Consider the following 21,035-nt stretch of genomic DNA (forward strand, 5'->3'; position numbering starts at 1 on the left):
CATTGTCCTGACCTGAGTCACTCCTCCTTGCACTGGATGGGCATGAGCCCATCAGGTCCATCCTTGGCAGAAAAGGAGCAGAGGGAACAAAGAGGATTCAACTGGGAAATAAAAACCATGGAGAATTTGTGGGAAGTACCCCATGACAATGAAACAACTCTGAGTATGGGTGAGGAAAACTCAAGAAGGCAGAAGGTAGCTTCTTGCCACCAGCCCCTCAGGATATGACTCTTCTACTAATCAAGAACTCTTGGGGCTTCTATGGGAAACCAAATCCTAATGAGAATGGTGACTTGCCATTTTCTTAGACACTTGTCTTTACACAATTTCAGACCATAACCTCACTCCACAGGAGTTAACGGCTTTTGAAAGACATTTAAAATCATAAATATGTGACAGAGAGGAGCAAACTGAGGAGCGGTTCTCTTGCTTCATCAACTCTACTAAAGGCTGCTATGTGAGAATAAAGACTAGTACTGAGTAACTCCCCTAAATTCATTAAAGGGGAAGGACCAATGGCAGGAGAAATACACTAAGGGAGGAAAGAGTTCCTGACCAAAATTAACAGACTATCAAGACTTTGTGGGATTATCATTAACAGGACAGATATCTCTCTTACAGTGCTGGTTTAGATCAACCCTGCCTTGAACCAGATGAGTTGATGAGGGATCCCTACTGCACCCTTTGGACTATGTAATTCTATGAGAGTATAGGACTTTTCCATCAAAAAGAGGGCCTCTGCTGCCCAAGAGCACAGCAAGCATTTGAGGCAAGTGCCAGAGCCAGGCCCATGGATAATCTCAGCAGGATCACCTTTCAAGGGAGCAGTCCGAGGCCGGCCCTTGGGGGCCTGCTTCCCTTTGCCTTTTCCCAGCAACAGCTCAGCACTGCGTTCCCCATTGGGGCCCAGCTTCCCCATCAGGTGTTCCGGAATCCCCTTTAGACCGGTCTTGGCTTGGAGCTGCTCCTCAGAGTCGCTTAAATCTGACAGGTCACTATTGGTACTGGAGTCTGAGTCCTGTCTGCAAGCCAAGCTTCGCTCATCCAGTGAGAACCTTTTCACAGCTTCAAAAGGAGCTTTGTTCTCCTGTGAAAAATCTGCTGGGGAGGACAGAAAGCTGCCTGAGTGCCTGCCAAAGACGTTACTAAAGGTTTTAAGGAGAGGATTGTCCTGCTGCCCAGGCCCCACAGTTGGCCTCTCCTCTGTGGGGCTGGAGGAGAGAGTAGGCATCTCAATGGGCTGGGTGAGGCCGCTGGTGGGTGAACTGGAGCGGCCATTCCCCATGGCAGAGAGGCTTGGCCCCCCAGTGGTAAGAGCTGAGCCCAGAACACCAGACACCAGTTTGGAGGAGTCAGTTGTGATGAAGAGGGTTTTCTTCTTTGCTAAAGATGCTGAATCTGTAGAGGAGTGAGACTCGGGCCAGCTGGGTGCTGCCTTGGAGGTGACAGTGGTAGCAGAGGAAGAGCTACCTGATGCCTGAGATGCAAAGCTGCTGAAAGGGCTATGTTCAACTTTCTCCACAAATGCCAAGAAAGGGTTAGAAGGCTCTTCTCGGGACAGTTTAGGGGGCTGTAAAAATAGATTTTCATGACTGTCTGGGGTGCGGGCATTTAGGAGGCTCCGTGGGAAGGCTGGCGTGAGGGTGGGCATGGACTCTGCAGGCACTTTCCGATCCACAGAGCTGCCAGCCTTAGAGCCTGATTTAGTGTCTGCTCCAAGAGTGGATCTTCCTTTACAGAGGCTCTCAAGGCTTTGTTTAAATGAGTCTCGACTGGAGGAATCATCAGCCAAATTCTCTGAAACGGTAGTGAAGTAGTTACTGGTGGGTAAAGTTTGGGACATGCATTGAAAAAACAAGTTTTTGGAGAGATCAGAGTCTTTCTGAGACTCTGGTGCTGGGCTACAGCCAAAAGAGAAGCCCAAAGGTTTGTTCTCTGTGGCAAGAACCCCATTGGACTGGCTCCTTCCACTTCCAAAAGTCAAAGCTTGTGATGAACCCGGGAGTGATGCTCCAAATCCAGAAGAGGCCAGGACAGAATTCCTTGAATTCTGAAAAGAAGATAGCCAGAGTTAGTGATGCTGGCTTCCTTGACAATCTTTTGATACCTTCTTGGACCTAGGCCAACATTTCTTATGGGTCAATCAATTTTTCTCCTCTACAATTCCAGGAAAACTGCACTTATAACTTGTTACTTTACCAGGAAAGAAAACTGCCACAGACAACACAGAGGGGTCTTTAGCAAGGTGAGACAGAGATGGCAGGATGAAATGATACCCTTGGTTGTTAGCCAACTGACTGTCAAAGCACCAGGAGGCTGTGTAGGCTTCTAAGTTATCTATTTAGAAATGAAGACTCTGTCAGGGAACTGAAGAAAAGGGTTCCCGAATGTAAATGAGCTTTTAGTCTGAAATAGAGTGAAATATTACTAGTGACCCTGTAATATTAATTTACCTCAAAGACCTTAGGGGCTATGGTTAAAGTTTTGGTTGAGTTAAGTCATTGCAAATTGCCCACTCTTACAAAAGTGACTTCAGCCCTATGAAAAGCTCATTGTACATTAAGGAAAAGTATCTTTGTCTGAAAATCGCTAAGATGGACCCGAATCAACATAAAAGCTGAATTATCTCTTTCTCTTAAAGTTAGATCTAAAGGTGCTAAATTAAAGAGGCATACCAGTTACTGAACACTTCTGTTATCATGATTTAACAAGTGTCTCCAAAGTGGAAAACTGTAGATACTGATAACACCCACCAACAAAAGCACTCAGCATAACAAACTGGAGAATGAAAAAAAAATTCTTTTTTTTATACCTTAAAAATGCTAACTTCTGCATTTGGATAAAGAAGGATGTGTACATAAAGAGGGGTTAGAATCACTTTCATATACTATATCACATACTCATATATGTGGATAATACAGAGAAATATCCATAGGTAGGTATAAGTTCTTACATAATACTTATAGTCACTTTAAAGTATTAGAAATAAAAATTATTTCATGACTGCTTAATAGATATGGAGTTTCTCTTGGGGAAGAAGAAAATTCTTTATGTAGTAGTGATGGTTGCATAACACTGTGAATATATAAATGCCATGATACTGTACACTTCAAATTGTGTAAATGGTAAATTTTATGTGTTAACTTAATTTTTAGAAATGTAATGTATATCAGATAAATGAAAGGGTGTTGTTAAAAAAAAGTGGGGTGGAGGATCTCTTTAACTATGGATCTCTTTAACAGTGGATCTTTTTAACTATGTAAGAGGAGTCTACATTAGGACTTTCTTTGAGGGTGGCCAAGAGGCATGAGAACCAGGCAGGCCTTCTATGGCTTGCCTCCAGGTGACATCTGCTACAGAGACCAGTTCAGGGCATTTCAATAACTTAGTTCATTCTCCTTTTTTATTTTCCTTCCCATTAACCAAAAACCACTGACTTAAAATTCCTCCAAATAAAAAGAAGAGAATAGACAGATACAGCACTGATGCTATGCTGTTGTTTCACTGGCTGGATCTGGCCAGGTCCCTTGACACCTGCATGACTGCAAGGAATGAGCATAAGGATCTCAGGTTTCACTACTAAAGTTACCCTCTAAAAATAAACACACACATGGACTTCCCTGGTGGCTGAGTGGTAAAGAATCCTCCTGCCAGTGCAGGAGACATGGCTTCCATCTCTAATCCAGGAGGATCCCACATGGCCGTGGAGCAACTAAGCCTGTGCATCACAACAACTGAGCCTGTGCTCTAGACCCCAGAAGCAGAAACTGCTGAGCCCATGTGCCTCAACTACTGAAGTATGAGCACCTAGAACCCATACTCTGCAACCAGAGAAGTCACCACAGTAAGAAGCCCTTGCACTGCAACTAGAGGAAAAGACAAGGCAGCAATGAAGACCCGCACAGCCAAAAATATTAAATAATAAATAAAATTATATAAAAAAATACACACATGAATGAAAAATAATTGGATGCTCTTTCATTTTCCTACAACTGATTAAATTTCAAATCCTTTTCTTGTAAGAAAGTGATGACAAACTGATTTCAACACAATTTTCAGAGCAGGAAGTTTCCTGGGGGTGTGTGTCCCTGGTTCATGATGGAAATATCCATTTCTGTACTTTTAAATCATATCCCAAGAGAATACCTAGGCTAACCCACTAGTAAAGTTACTGATACAATCACAGAAATTTCTCAGACCTGTTTGGAAAATGCCCTCTGAATCCGCACTTCATTTATTCAGCTTTCTACTCCAAGAACAACAGTATTCAGTGGATCTCTTCGTGAAGCATGTAACACTTGCTCTGTTTTGTAATCCCCATTTACATCTATTCTGCCTTTGACATGGATTTAATTTTAATCAATTTGGGCAATATGATGACTTAAACAGAGGAGAAATCCACATAAGATCCCCACCTAGTTTTCTTGGGAATGCTGGTAAACTAACAGAGAACAAATCATGAAGAGTGTAAACTTTGCATTTACAGGCCTTCTCTTCTTCTGCCTTGGCACTTCACTTCCCTCCCCATCCCTGCACACTAGAGATTAACAAACTGGATCTTCTATGAAGGGGAAGAAATCAGATGAAATGTATATGCCATGTTTTATATGACACTGTTATAAAACAATTCCATTTTAGGATGTGAGCTCCTTCAAATAGGATTTCAATTCTCTGTTTATAATATACAGTACTTAGCACACAGTAGTTTCTTATACATAATTTATAAAAGTCATTTAGTATTTTATTTGTATTTCATATTCCAGTTTGAATTAATAGCCAATTTGAAAAGAAAATATGACCAGCATCATTAATCATACTTTGGTGACCAAAATAAGAGCTAAGACTATAAGAACTGATTTTGATACTGTTTCAAATTTGACTGGGGAGCCAACTTGATGTTAACTTTATTTAACAAAAGTTGCATTTCAGCAACAATATATGCATATCAGATAAAGAACCTAGCAAGCTGGATACTACCACAATTAATTCCATCAAAATTTCCAGGTAAGGCTTAAAAGATTAAGTTAAGAGGGGGGGAAAAAAACCTTCTATGGTCATATCAAAGTGGCCCAGGCTCAAAGGAAAATATAGAAAATGATGAACTGAAAATGGGTTGGTAATAGTAGCTTTCACATAGCCCTAATTATAGTGTTCACTGTTTCCAACACTATAATTCATTAACCTTGCTTCTCAAAGGCCTGGTGGAGGCTAAACCACTACACGAACTAAATAGATAGCTGAGTTTAAAAGATTCCCCATTAGATCTATTTTAACGACACATTAAACTGGATTGTTAATCAAGTTTTGATTAGCCCAACTGTTAGGTGACTTTTAAGAGCTGAGAAAGTCTTAAGAATATACACATTTGTCCAACAAGCAATAAAGGACTAGCCACAGAATACAATTTAAACACATCTCAGAAATACTCCTTCCCTATGGCATCTGAGATGCTTTTTAATGTGTTAAGAACAAAGGAGGGTGAAAGTGTGAACCCACATCTTGCAAATCTGCCCCTGAAACAACTCACCTCTCCTGGGGCCTGCGACCAGCTGCCTTTCTGTTTTTCCGGCCCAGTCCCTGTTGCAAGGCCAGTGTCTGAGATCCTCACCGTGGTTGGGGTGGAGCTGGCGGTAGTGACCACAGCTGCTGAAGCCACCATACACTGGCCAACTTGTTCCAGTGTTTTTCCTGCCTCTTTATTTTCGGCTCCACCCACCTCTGGGGCCAAAGGTGTCTGACCTGTGGCTGCAGAATACGGAGTGAAAGGTAGAGGTGTGTCCCCACCCACAGGCTCATCCTGCACCACCAGAGTCCTGCCGTTTTCTTTGGTGTAAGTGGCAAAGCGAATGTTGCGGTTAATCTGGGGGACAAATGTAGTCGGTGGCTGCTTGGTTCTCTGATCCAGCCCTGGCTCTCCACTGGCATTCCCTCCTTTCCAGGGCCCTCGGCTTGCCTCGCCTCCATCGCTCCCATTACTGTCTACTTCACCCCTGTCTCCTTTCAATTTCTTTGATGCAGGGTCACACCCAGAGTCCGAAGCACTTTTCCTCCTCCGGCCATCTTTCCCCTCTATGCTCTCTCTCTTCTTCTTTCCTTTGGAAGATTTTACTGCTTTTAACGTACCCCCCTACAAAACAAAATTCAAAAAAGATTTATTACAAGGGACTTTCCATCCTGTGAAAACCATAAACCATTAGCTCTTTCCCATCTCTAGAAGCAGACAATCAAAGCTGGGACAGATTGCCAAATTCCAATGCCAGCTCTAAGACATACCCTTTGTTAAAAAGCTCCAATCTTCCTGTGATTCAATTTACACACACATATTCAAGATAACAGTTACTAGAGGTTAACTCACTTCACAAAACCTCCCTTAAATGAAATGTACTCCTTTCTTAAATGGGCTTTTTTCAGGATTTTAAAAATTTGTGGAATATCTTTTATAAAATGGACTGATAAAGCTAGTCTGGGAACTTATTTGCCCCTTGGTGGAAAAAAAAAATCTGCTTTATTTTATATTTATCTCCTTGTTTGATAGAAACTGGCAAGTATTGAAATATAAAATCTCCTCTATCCAGAAGTCACTAAAAACTGGTGACAACTTAACAATAGGAAAAGGAACATTTATGAGTCTGTGACCAGAGGAAAAGTGAGCCCAACAGAGACAGGTTTGAGTTGCTCTTATGGACACTATAAAGAACACAAATAATTTCCAGATCTTATTTCAAAGCATTAGATACAAACAGGGGGGAAAACTAAAAAGTCAGGGTACCACAACCAAAAACTCAAATCTCTTAGCTCTTTTAGTAATTTCATCCTATCTCAGGAAATCTTATTCAGCCTTATTTGAAAGGTCAGTAACCTTAAAAGACACAGAATTAAAAGGGGGAAATTCCTATCTCTGAGTGAAAACTCTTTCCCTGAGAAGGACAAGAGGACAGGGGCTTGGGACACAGTTAACACTCTCTTAGGCAACTTACACCTGGAACATTCTTAGACTGATATCCTATTATTTCTTTTTAGCTGCATTTAGCTAACTTTCAGATAGTTTCATTTAGATAATGTGCTGGGGTGGCAATAAGCTAGTGACATAGTTATTTGGCTGTTATTATTTACCAGCTTGATTAATCGACTCTCACTGCCCTTGAATACATATAGATTCTTTGTGCAGATCTGTATCTTTGTGTAATCAATCATTATTATAGCTCTTATAACTGAATTTTTTTCAAATTTTTCATTTCTTCTTGCCAGTTTTCTCTTTTTTTTCCTGCCTTCCTTTTTTCCCCCTTAATTTCCTTCTGAAAACCTTAACCAAAGCTCAAGATTTGTTTCTCCCATACTTTTGGTAATATTAATCTAAGTTTCTAAATCTTTCATTTAAGAACTGTTTTTGTTTGTTAAGAATTATTTTCATTTGATCATTTAAAAATCTTTTTACCCCTTCTTCAACCTCTATCATCACTCAGTTTTCAGTGCTGTGAAGTATTTAAGTACGATCACTGAAATCTCTCCTTTCTTGCTCACTCTTTCCAAGGAAATGAGGTGACCATGGATCTCTAAGAAGCGTTCCTGTAAAACTTGGCAGATCTGTCAATAATTGTATTTTGCTAGCTAAGAAGATAGTCACACCATGGCAAAGCTGAAAAAAGAAGAATCAACGTCTGTTGCTGAAAACCAAAGATCTCACCTTTAACTCATTCAGCCAACTTACAGAGCCTGGCTCACAGCAATTTCCCTGAGCAACAATGTATATGTATGTCCTACTTATGGTGAGCTACTCACATGTGAGTAGATTAGGACACTGAGACCAGTACTCTCTAGCTATACCTGGCACAATCTAAATGTACCTAGCATATAATAGGTGCTTAAAGAACAAATGAAATGAGGAAGGAAATAAAAAAGGGACCCAACACAGCATCAAAGTAACAAGTGTTTTTCAGTCATGTAAACACAGTCAAGAGACTTATCCTATTTGTAATAATATAATATGTAGTAAAGAACTATTAAATTTTACCCTGATTCTTCTTTTCCTACCCTAATCTTGTTTTATCAAGCCAAAATGACTGGATAAAGAAGAGGAAGAATTGTATACCCAGCATGAGCAGCCAAGAGAGCAATACAAACACAGGTGCTAAGAAAACTATGAAGAATATATGGACAGATGGCCGTCCAAGTCAATGTCCTACTGAAGGAAATTCATACGGGATTCCTTAATTGGTTCAGGCACTGATTTATAATGTGTCTTTTGATGGATTATGATAATTCTGAATGAACCAAGAGTTGGTCTGATTCACAGAAACAATGGAGTAATCCACTGTGTGCTGAGCACTGAACTAGGCACTAGTTTAGTTTGAACTCTTCTTGGGATACAAAATTTCAGATTTCCTTGGAGCTCACTACCACCTAATGGAAAGAAAAAGAGGATGTAGTTTCTTCTCCATTTCTTATTACTGGGTAGGTCATGAATATTACTACTACTTATTACAGCTTTGTCTATTGTATCTTTTAAATATACCTGTCCTAAAAAAAATGTAAGAAAAAAGTAGGCCATTTTAAAACAGTTAGGCAACATAGCCATGATGAAAAGGGTTTGCTCAGACTAGGTCTCTTTCTCGAGATTACCCTCCCTCAACTAGACAAGACTGTGGTGAGAGCAAGAAATGTACAGTGGTCAGAGCTTGAAACCCAAAGCTATTAACATGGATAACACACACATAATGAAGTCTATGTAACAAGATAATGCAAGCTCATGAGTCTGCTCAGAGACTCACTCCATTACTGTACCTCGCTCTGAGGCGCCGAATTATCCACGAGCATCACATGGATCAGTCTGGGATCTACGGACTTGATCTCACCACTCTATAGAAGGAGGGAGATAGAAATAAGAAAAAAGGAGGAGAAAGATTTAATGCCTGCCCACCAAAGACATAATTATGTATTTTTTCTTATGTAATCTATGCAATTATCTCTATTTGTTTCTACTTCCCTGCTAGAATAAAAGCTCCATGAATAGGGATCTCTATTATTTAATTCACTGCTGGAATAACAACATTTGAAACAAGGTCTAGCATATGGTAAGCACTCAAATATTTGTTAAATGAATGAATGAAAAAATTGAGTTCAATGCCCAAGTGTCTCTTTTAGAGTTACTAATTTCAAATTATGCATCTCTAAAACCTTCCTATTCTGTAATTAAAAAAACAAACAAAAAAAATGAACTTCCCTGGTGGCTCAGTGGTGAAGAATCCACCTGCCAATGCAGGAGACACGGGTTTGATCCCTGGTCCAGGAAGATCCTATATGCTGTGGTAACTAAGTCTGTGAGCTACAACTGCTGAGCCTGTGCTCTAGAGCCCAGGAGACACAACTACTGAGCCCACGTGCTTAAATTATTGAAGCCCTGCCAGTGTCAGCGCCAGAGCTCTGCAACAAGAGAAGCCACCACAATGAGAAGCCTGCATACTGCAATTAGAGAGTAGCCCACAGACCCTGCAGCAACGAAGACCCAGAAGAGCCGAACTAAATATAAATAAAGAATAAAATTTAAAAGAAAAAAGAAACCTTCAGAAAAAAACTAAAGGTTTTGGCAGGGGCCAATTTGACAGATACTGTCAGATTTAATGTATACATCCTTTGACCTGGCAATTACACACTTGGGAATTTATTTCAGTACATAAATAATGTGAAAAATGTATAATGATATATGCTCAAGGATATTCACTGAAGCATTATTTGTATTAGTAAAATACTGGAAATGATTTTTAAATGTCCATCAATTTTAAATTAAATTAGTTATACTACATCAATTCAGTGGATAGTATGCATCTGATTTTAAAGGATGAAGTAGATTTCTATATATATTTATAGAGAATGATGCTAATTTAAAATTAAGTTAAAGACATAAATCAAAGAACTATGTGTATCATATGATCCCATATGTTAGTATAGTATGATTTATACAGTTCTTACCTAAATAGACAGTATAAAAATATCATATACACACACACAGAGGAGGTATTTGGAAGCATATGGAATATACACCAAACTGTTAATGGTGGTTACCATTGTCAGGAGTAATATTTGCCTATGAGAAGGGATGGGTTTCACTAACTATTTTATATATATGTGTATCACTTGAAATTTGTAAATGAAGATTGAATAATTTAATAAATTAAATAAAGAAATGACTAAAATCATTATGCTCATATTACATGTGACTGCAGAGGGCAATTCTGAAACCATTTCAAAGGTGTTATAAATACATATGTGTTTGCCTCAAAATACTCTTGTTTTTGATAGATAATTCTCCAGGTAGTTATAGATGCTATGTTTTTTCTACTTATTTCCTTAGAAAACAATTCATTTTATCAGCATGTAGGGGAGAGTGGCATAAGTATTATAGAAGCAAATGCTAATTGATTAGATTTTAAAATAATAAACATTATGAATATGACAAAATAAGATAACAGTACTTCACATCTGTATACTGTTCTATAGATTTCAAAGCACTTTTGAATACATCATCTCAGTTCCCAAAACATATACTGTGAGGCCAAGGGTGGTTACCCAATTACCTCTAATTTACAGATGAGAACACTGAGGTTGAAAAAGTAGAACAGCCTTTCTCAAGGTGATAGAATCAAAAGTGATAAAGCCAGAGATGGAACCCAGCTCTTCTCACATGTAATGAAGTGCTCCCTTTCTCCATACCACCCTTGGTAAGGGGATGGATGGACCTCAGACAAAATAACACAGAGCCTCACCTCAGTTACAGACACCTCCATAAGACGGGTGATGGAGTCTTGATGGCTTACAACACCACAGAGCCAACTTTCTTCTCCCTCTGGCTGGTACACTTTGACCCTGTGACCTTGAACACTGTAGGGACCTAAAGAAGAGATCAGTCAGTACTGAATATTTTTGGCTAAGCTGTATTTCATGATTGTTCCTTAAAAAACAGAAACAGAGAGACTTATTGGCACTTTTAATCCTCTTGTATGGAGTTGAATAAATAAGCTATTTCAGATTTACTATACACAGCAATTTAAAAATAAAACATAGTTTTTCCCAGTGACTTTGGTAAATTTTATTTGGAGATTTCTTAGAATATCCTACGATCTGATACCTTATCTCAAATTTTCAATTCTAGAAGTAATACAGGAAAGAGAAAGGCAACTTACAAGTCAAAAACTATAGATAATATGAAAATCTACTCAGATCTATCTGACATATACATAAAAAAAGTAGGCCAATAAGTTGAATGTACTATTTTGTTATGTTAGCATAGGAATGATGCATAACCATTTGCCCTTTGCTATCTTACTTTCAATACAGTAGGTGGAGAATTCAATTTTTGAGGTTTCCAGCCTCTGCTCTAATAACAATCTGAACAAATATAGCACCTGTCTTTCTAAGAACATAGAGTTTCAAAGATATTACTTTATCAGCAGGTAATGTTACCCTACAATTTCAGCTGGCCCTCCAAGAACAAGTTTCTCTCTCCTACATATCTTATACATTTGAGACCATATAGTTAAAACACTGTTTATTTTAATTACCTTTCAGAGCTATAATTAAGCTTAATTTTTCTATACACATTCATATATATCTCTATGTCTTATCCTGTTCCTTGATTTCCTTCTCACTGCTATCTATTTTTCCTCACTTTCTTTCCTCTCTCATACCTTTCCTTGATTATTAAACATCATTTCACACTGATACTTCCCTTCTCCAAAGAGGCCAGTTTTCCTACTTTTACCTATTTAGATTTAGTTTGACAGAAGAGAACCAAGAGCCCTATTTCACTGAAAATCATTGTTATCATGAGGTCAGGAAGGACAAAGAGCAGATGTACAACATGAAGGGAAGGATAAATGAAGCCAGAGTCTACCCTTTGTATAGAATCTTGGGCAAAATCTGTATGTAAAATGAAAAAGTCAATAAACCTCTTTTGTTTTCATTCTTAAAAGTTAACATGCTCTTAATGTGAATGAGTCTGTGGACACCTTCCTTTATGAACATACCTTACACTCTAAGTTGTTATTTGTTGGTGTTAACAGTCTTTGGTCCGCTGAACCTTACAAGACAGTATGCTCAACAAGGGCAGAGATTTTCTAGCTTGTGGTTATATCCCCAGTACCTTAACACTGTGTCGACTGCAAGGTTAGTCCTTAATAAATATTTAAGAGATAAAGAAATTTTTAAAAAGACAACATTGCATATTATGAAAGATAATACAAAAAGGAAACTGGTTTGAGGGAGATCCTATTTTTCCAATCCATTCTAGAGATCCAGCTAACTGGAGTTACTTGTGACACTACCCACAAAAAGAAGATAAGCACAGATGTTTAAGAGTTGCACGGTTTTCCCCATTCTATCACTTTCAACATTGGCTATACACCCGATTCAGAATTTAAGGACAGAAGACTATCTATTCTTACCTCGGCTGAATATCTCTTGTAGCTTTTGGTCACTGATCAAAGCATTAACTGTGTCTCTCAGAGCAGCATGTTCCAAAAGAATCTGGTTTTGGCTATCTGTTCCCATCTAGTAAATATAAAAAAAGAAAAAACTGAATACTGAAATAAATAGCAATAGTATCTAGCCAGAAGAGAAAAATTATACCCCTGAGGAGCTCTACATCAGCATATATCAAAATGTTCCAAAGAACCTTAGTCTGACTACAAGATGCTCTACAAAAGTTAAAGATGCTATGATCATTTAGGTTTAGGAAATATTACACCTCCCTTGAACAAGGTGAGAAGAGGGCAGGACATCAACTGCTTCCCCAACCCATCCAGTCAAAAATCTGTGTATGTTTGACTCACCCAAAACTTAACTCGTAATAGCTTACTATTGATTGGAAGCCTTACTGATACATAAATAGTTGATTGACATATATTGTGTATATCATACATATTTTTCTATATTCTTATAATAAAGTAAGCAAGAGAAAAGAAAATGTTAAAATCTTGAGGAAGAGAAAATACATTTACAGTACTATGCTGTATTTATTGATACCCTATGTTCATGATGTCTGTTTACAAGATGAATCATCTGTCAATGCACTACATCAAGACTGCCTTATTCAGGGCTTCCCTGGTAGCTCAGTGGTAAAGAATCTATCTGCCAATGCAGGAGACATGGGTTCAGCCCTTGATCTGGAAATATCCTACATGTCACCACAACAATTGAGCCTGTGCTCTAGAGCCTGTGGTCTGCAACTACTGAAGCCTGTGTGCCCAAGAGCCTGTGCTCCGCAACAAGAGAAGCCACCACAGTGAGAAGCCCACACACCGCAACTAGAGAGTAGCCCCCACTTGCTGCAATTAAAGAAAAGCCTGTACAGCAACGAAGACCCAGCATAGCCAGAAAAAAAAAGACTGCCTTATAGAATACAAAACACTACAGATGTTAAAAGTATTACTAACACTAGACATCTAAATGAAAAGACACAGTGAAAAAAGTTTGTATTAATTTATAAGTACTATATTTATTGACGAAAATCCATACACTAAGTGGGCCAATGTAGTTAAAGCCTGGGTTGTTCAAGGGACAACAGCATACTCTATCTTCCTACATACAATAGTACGTTTAAAGGCTCTGAGAAGACATGCAGGAAAAAAAACATGTTTAGGTAAATGTTCTTCATACTTATTTGACTATAAAACATTTTATTCCCTGTAAATCTTGTTATTTTGATACTTATCCACAATTCACTGAGTGCCTATTCATACAAGCACTAGGATTACAAAGATGAATAAAACAAGACTGATGAGAGGGAGTGAGGCCTAATAAGTCAGGAAGACATTTCAACAACAAAGAAATCATCATTAATATTTCACAAAACACAGTTTAGTAAACATTGCTCTTGGCTGCCTCAATAAGACAGCAAAACTCTTGGAAGTCTCCTAAATTTTAACGTTCAGACAATAACTCTTGTGAGAAATAAATATTATCATCCATAAATTCTGAAACTCGAACTCAGACACTAGCTTGTTTAAACTACTAACCTTTCCCTTTTCTGTAACTAAAAATATACCTAAGCTCTTCAATATTTAATGTTGATTGGAACTAGCCCAAATTCCCAGCCTCTCTGCCACTGGCAAAGGTATAGGCCCTTCTCAGACAAGTTACAGACGCAGCCATCTCTGTGAAGTCAGTACTTCTGAGGAACTGTGGTCTTATGTGTGAAGTGGTTTCAGGGTGAGGTGGGGGTATGCAGGGGAGAAAAGAGTCCTCAGTCACCAAATGTACTTTTCAAGGGAGCAAAGAAACTTTAAAAGCCACATGGATTAGAAAAAAAAAAGGCACATGGAATTACTGGGAGAAAGTACTTGCTTCAACATTAAAAGAGAAGAGGAAACACTCTATAATCAACAAAGAAATCAGCAGGGAGAGAAATAAATTCAGGACTAGACCAACTGATAAGTACCTGGAACAAATGCAACCCATTAGCATCTGACAGGAAACGAAGCTCTCGATCCAGAAGGTATTCAACTGGAACCACAGAACCCAAACCAAGTTTATCTACCAGGGGAGTGAAAGTCTGTGAAATACAATGACAAGAAATAGATTAGTACTTGGGAGAGAAAATAAATAACAATTAAACTGAATATCCAACTGCAGAGAAAATACCCATTATTAATATATATCTTTCACCTCAGTAAATACAGATAAGCTAAAGCATAAGTTCTGAGAGTCATTCCTAACCCACCATCTGCCCTCAAATAATCATATGAAGCAAACTAGAGCATAAAGTCAGCTCAATAGCCTTATTAACAGCTAAAAAGGATACGAAGAATAAGAAATTGCTCATTCTCTTTTGCAATCTAACTAATCTTGTCAGGCTTCAAGAGTCTTACATTACAGTAAGCTCTCAGAATAAAGAGTTACACCATTATCATCTCTAGAACTCTTGAAACCTTTGTGAGATTTCTAAAATGATCAGTGATATAAAAATGCATGGGTAAATTCATATTTAGTGTTTCATAAATAATCTGCCTACAAAAGTCACCCAGGGACCAAGATCAATTTGAGCTTCTTCTAAAAGTTCAACTGGAAAGTGGCCTTAAAAACAAATGAAAAGAGTTCAGTAAGCGATGATATGTATAATCAGTACGTTAAAAATGTCTGTTTTGAGCATTATTTAATTTGGTTAGTCATAAGAGAACTAGATATTTGCCTTGTGAGAGTCTGAGCTAAGAAGTAGCACACAAAGTGTCTATGCTTCTAACTTATCCAACTAATAAATGGGTGATTTTAAATGCTAAAAACAAAAAATTCATCACAAATAGTCTGATTTAAAAATGGGCATAACACCTGAATAGATATTTTTCAAAAAACAGACAAATGGGCAACAGGTACATGAAAAGGGGCTCAACCTTACTAAATTCAGGGAAATGCAGATCGAAACCACAATGAGTAATCACCTCATACCTAAAATGAAAGACAAAGAGGAGGGGACCCTTGCACCATCAGTGGGGATGTGAAAAGACAAACACACCAAGTACTGGAGAGGATGTAGAGAGCGGGACCCTTGCACCATCAGTGGAATGTAAACTGGTGCAGCTACTACAGAGAACAGAACAGAGGTTCCTCAAAAAAATTAAAAACAGAAACTACCATGTGATTCAACATCCCACTTCTGAGTATTTATCCAAAAGAAATGAAATTACTATCTTGAAGAGAAGAGATATCTGCACCCTCATGTTCACTGCAGCAATATTTACAATAGCCAAGACAAGGAAACGACCTAAGTGTCCAGTGATGAATGAATGGGTAAAGAAAATGTGGTGCATACACACACACATAAATATTATACACAATGAAATATTATTCAGCCATAAAAAAAGGAGGAAATTCTGCCACTTACAACACCACAGCTGAATCTCCAGGGCACTGTGCTAAGTCAAATAAGTCAGACACAGAAAGACAGATATGGTATGATTTCAATTACATGTGGAATATAAAATAACTGAACTCATAGACACAGAATATATTGGTGGCTGCCAGGGGTGGGGGGAGTGTGGGAAATGGGTAAAAGTGGTCAAAGGGTATAAGCTACAGTAATAAGAAGAGTAAATTCTGAGGATCTAATGTACAGCACGGTGACCATAGTTAAAATGCTGTATTGTATACTTGAAAGTTGCTAAGAGAGCAAATCTTAAAAGTTCTTACCATGTATGTGTTGTGAGAAGCAAATTAGATAATATGTAGGAAGGTACTCTATAAAACAATGAGATTATTATACTTTATTGAGATTTTTAGAATGTTCTTGTTCTGCAAAGCTAAAAAGAAAATTTCTTACCACATACACAAAAATGTAACTATGTGAGACACAGAACTGTTAACCTTACTGTAATCATTATTTCACTATAAATATAAAATCATCACATTGTACACAGACTTATACAATGTTATATGTCAATTCTATCTCACTGAAGCTGGAAAAAAAACAGTTTCTATGGGGAAAAAACAGACTTAAAGAATTACATTGTTTCATAATATTATTATGAGAAAAGAAAGGTGAAAAATTATTTAGAAACAAAGTATCAAATATTACTTAATATAAAACATTTCAGAAGGCACAGGAGAAGAGATCTCTCCCAATTTTTGCTTCAGTAACTTCAGAATAAAAGCATGTTAAGGACAAAGCATTAGAGTCTGGGGAATTCTAAAGAGTTCAGCTATTGCATAAATACCATATCGAATATGAATAAAGCCCAAATATGCTTTTAGCCAATAAAAGTCACTCACCAGGGCTGGCCACTGTGCAATTGAGACTCGAGTGCCCTGGATGAGGACTGGGTCCTTCCGAGGTGCCCATACTAGAGACCCTTCCAGCAAAAGTACAATAACTTCTTCAGCGTGAACTTTAACCCAGGAGTGCTGCTTCCAGTTACAGCCATCAAATTCTACAAAGATCTGGAAAAAGAGACAAAAAGTCATCTTAAGGTTACATTGGAAAAAATCCAACACTATAATATAAAAACAAACACAAACTTCCTGTTTTGAAAACTTTTAACTTGTTTTTAACTTCTTTTAATGGATTTCAATAAAAACCAATCTTACTTCAGAGCCAGGAAATTGGTCTCATCCTCACTGAGAAGAGGGTACAGAGTTGAGGGGGCATTAGTTATTTACAGTTAGTAATTTCTAGCCATAATCCTACTGAGATTTATAACTCTTAGTTTTCAATTGACATCTAAGCACATTAACTGGGGGCTTACTATGTATAAGGCCCTATGCTAGGTTCAGGAATACGGAAAGGAATCTAGAACACTGGTCTCAAGGAGCTTATAGTCTAATAGGTAGAAAGACAAATTTTTTACACTTCTATTGTGAACTTTTAAAATTAATAAAGGCTAGAGTACTTATAGGAGAAGGCAATGGCATCCCACTCCAGTACTCTTGCCTGGAAAATCCCATGGACAGAGGAGCCTGGTAGGCTGCAGTCCATGGGGTCGCTAAGAGTCGGACATGACTGAGCGACTCACTTTCTCTTTTCACTTTCATGCATTGGAGAAGGAAATGGAAACCCACTCTGGTGTTCTTGCCTGGAGAATCCCAGGGACGGGGGAGCCTGGTGGGCTGCCGTCTATGGGGTCGCACAGAGTCGGACACGACTGAAGTGACTTAGCATAGCATAGCATATAGAGTACTTATAGCCTACTTCAAAGAATTTTAGTTGGCTTTTGGGAAAGATGCGAGAAAATGATAAAATATAAATTTGCAAATCAGGACTAAGCAAACTACAACAGGAAGTCACTGTTAAAGTATAAAAAGAGGGAAAACTTATGAAGAGAATAAGGATCTAATCAGCTGTATGACTGAGGGATATATGATGAATGAAGGATTACTGATTTGGCTCTGAGCTTCCTAAAGGCCTATCTGAAATGGAGAGGTCAGCTGCATTGTCTTCACTGTCTAAAAGGAGAACATAAAGCAATATCTCATGGAAGCAACACTTTTCCAACCCTTGGCTCTACAAGAAATTTTTCATATGACACTTCCAAAGGTAACAATGTAGGGTAATTAAATTCATTACACAAAGCTCTAGGTTTATTACTTGTAATATACTAAGTTTCACATCTACTTAAAAAAAAAGTGATGGGAAAATAAGGCTCAAAAGGGGAAGCATGATTTTCACAGAGAAAGAACATTAAACTGCATTACATTTAATATTATATATATATAATAATATAATATATGAATGAAGGGGCTCATTCATATATTAATATGTGTTCTGGGGGAATCATATACAACTTTAAGTAACTTGCTGACAACTGGAAAGAGATGTATTCAAACTTGTATTTAAGTACAGACTCAGGAAACAAGAAAAGCAGTAACGAACAAAGCTTGGGGCTTATGTTCCTGAAGGCTTGGATTTCCGTCTTAACCTTAAGATGTTAGTTTTAACTGAAAACTTGACCAAGTCGCTCTTCGCTTCTCAAGTCTTGGTTTCTTCCTTTGTGATAAGACATACCTCATGGACTGGTTGTGAAGACTAAATAAAGTAATAGATTCAAAAGTACTTTGGTCAATTGTAAAGCACTACTTGGGCAATAACATGCCATAAGATAAAACAAATAAGGTATAGAGAGTATTCAGAAGCAGGAGAGATCACTTCAGGTGTGCAAAGGGAGTGATATGGGATGAGGTTAAAAAAAAAAGTCCCCCCCGCCAAAAAAAGTCCCAATCAAGTTCTAGGACGGCCAGGAGCTACAGCACCCTGTGGGGAAGGAGTGGGCAACGAGACTAAAAAGATTAATAGTCAATGTGGAAGACACCAAATATTGGGATAAAACTTGGGTTCATCCATCTGCCAATGGGAGATACGTGTGTGTGTAAATGTGTATACATGCAACTGCCAGTAAAAGGTTTCTGAGGTCAAAACATAAGCAGAACAGTTTGTTTCAGGACAATTCAGCTACTTAGTGGATGAAGATGGTTTAGATGGGAGTGGGGTGGGGAACAGGGGGTGTTCTTACATGACCTAGAGTGGGAGCAGTGAGACAAGGAAGGAAGTGACCAGGGCTCATGAGAGTTGATGAGTCATATCAACAAGCACGATGACTGGCTGGAATAAGAGTAAGGGAAAACTCAAAAATGACTTGGATTTTGAACCAAAGACTAGGAGAACAGCAGTCCCATTACTGTTCAGTGGTGTCATAACTGATGTCCAGAGGAGGCAATGGCTGAAGGCCTTCCAAGTCATGAAAAGGAACAGAGGCTGTTGAAACCCTAGGTCGAATCTGACCTTGAGCACTCTTCTGGGCATAGCTTAGAAAACCAGAGGTTGAGGCTCTCTGGTGCCTGACAGCTAGGTGCCATGTACAGTGGTAATCTGCCAACTACTTTAAAAACCAACATGGTGCTGGTGCTGGTGCTAAATTGCTTCAGTCGTGTCTGACTCTGTGCGACTCCATGGACTGTAGTCTGCCAGGCTCCTCTGTCCATGGGATTCTTCAGGCAAGGATACTAGAGTGGGTTGCCATTTCCTCCTCGAGGGGACCTTCCCAACCTAGGGATCAAACCAGCGGCTCTTATGTCTCCTGCATTGGCAGGCAGGTTCTTTACCATTAGTGCCACCTGGGAAGCCAACATATGAGTCACAAAATTCTAAATCATACCAACATCCAAATATAAGGACAACACTAAAAGAAGGCATTGTATCAAAGCTGTAATGATTTTAATTCTTTATATAGTAATTTGAACATTTTAAAAGTTAGTATTCAGGAATTCTATCATAACACATCTGAAAACACCATGGAAGAGCGGAAATATTTGAAAGCCATATTTCACCTAATTTAAGGACAATTATTTCCTAACCTGCCTGGGCAAAGGAATGAAGTATTGAACTTGGCAACCACAGTGCTGTATGTTCTAGGATCAAACAACTGCTCTAGGCTAGCAATACAAATTTGTTTTGAGAGCAATATGGAATGTGAATATATATAAACATGTTCTACCAGTATTATGGCTTATTTCTGGCCCTAGCACTCTGTTCCACCTCCTAGCTAGAGATGGAAGGAGTTAGAATATATAAGGTGAAGAATCATTTCAGGTTAAAGTACACAGAACATGAACTCTTAAAATGGTAATGGCCAGGGACTTCTCTGGTGGTCCAATGGTTAAGATTCCATGCTCAGAATGCAGGATGCCCTGGTTCTATCCCTGATCAGGGAACTAGATTCTACATGCTGCACCTAAGACCCAGTGCAGCCAAACAAACAAACATTTTTTAAAAATGGCAGTGGCTAGGTCACAAAACAGGAAGAAGGGATATAAGCTAACAAATATCAATGGTAGTGCTTGGACTGAGTTAGAGATGGCCAAGGCAGGTTGATAATCTGGACAGAACTAAAACAGTTTGCGTTTAGTTTTTTTCAAGTATTTTTAAATTTTCTACTACTAAAGTTGCAAAAAGTACTATTGTACAGCTAGAGCCTAAGGACTAAATGTGTAAAATATTTCCTTAGTTAAGGAGAGTTAGTGGTAAAATGCTTACTTTCATTTCAAAATCCCTTTTATGGTCTATATGTAATGCACATTCATTTCAGTGACATTAAAATGAAATAAATTTTTAAAAAAATCAAGTAAGTTACCCTAAGTTTGATAAAATCAGACAGTAGTAGTCTGAGTAATACAAACTTTCATGCTAACCACATAATTATATAATAATCAGTTTGGATTCTGGTCCTCCCTAAGGCCATTCTTAACTACAATTAATAAAGGTATTTATTCACTCACTCAACAAAAACAGAATGCCTCAAAAATATGTGTGTGTGTGCATGTGCACAAAACACTTGCCAGGGCCAAGAAGATCAAGGTGAATAAGGTAACACTTGGCAGGAGGGAATCAAACCCTAGATGAGCAAGCCAACAGAGAGGTACAGAAATTATTACAGAGGTATGTAAAAAGAGCAGTAATAAAGACTGAACATATTAGAGAAGGTATACGCTTTGGGAAACAAGGTTTCATGGAAGAGGTAGTGGTATACAAACTGGATCTCAAAGGACAAACTGTATTCTTC

At 38.4% G+C, this 21,035-nt stretch overlaps 1 protein-coding gene across 3 annotated transcripts in view; it reads right to left on the reverse strand.

Annotated features, from left to right (window-relative positions):
• Positions 1-21,035, reverse strand: part of KDM3B (lysine demethylase 3B) — a 57,363-nt gene that overhangs the window by 27,918 nt on the left and 8,410 nt on the right. For 2 of the 3 annotated variants that reach the window (XM_006070842.4, XM_044948559.2), the window contains exons 2-8: positions 16,756-16,923; positions 14,432-14,545; positions 12,438-12,543; positions 10,761-10,885; positions 8,782-8,856; positions 5,528-6,127; positions 814-2,050 (exon numbers count right to left, since the gene is read on the reverse strand). In XM_006070842.4, the coding sequence (XP_006070904.2) occupies positions 814-2,050; positions 5,528-6,127; positions 8,782-8,856; positions 10,761-10,885; positions 12,438-12,543; positions 14,432-14,545; positions 16,756-16,923 (2,425 nt within the window). The remainder of the gene's footprint in view (positions 1-813; positions 2,051-5,527; positions 6,128-8,781; positions 8,857-10,760; positions 10,886-12,437; positions 12,544-14,431; positions 14,546-16,755; positions 16,924-21,035) is intronic. The other variant, XM_025292624.3, reaches the window with a different exon arrangement.

The sequence above is a fragment of the Bubalus bubalis genome, chromosome 9, assembly GCF_019923935.1.
Source record: "Bubalus bubalis isolate 160015118507 breed Murrah chromosome 9, NDDB_SH_1, whole genome shotgun sequence".
Lineage (NCBI taxonomy): Eukaryota > Metazoa > Chordata > Mammalia > Artiodactyla > Bovidae > Bubalus > Bubalus bubalis.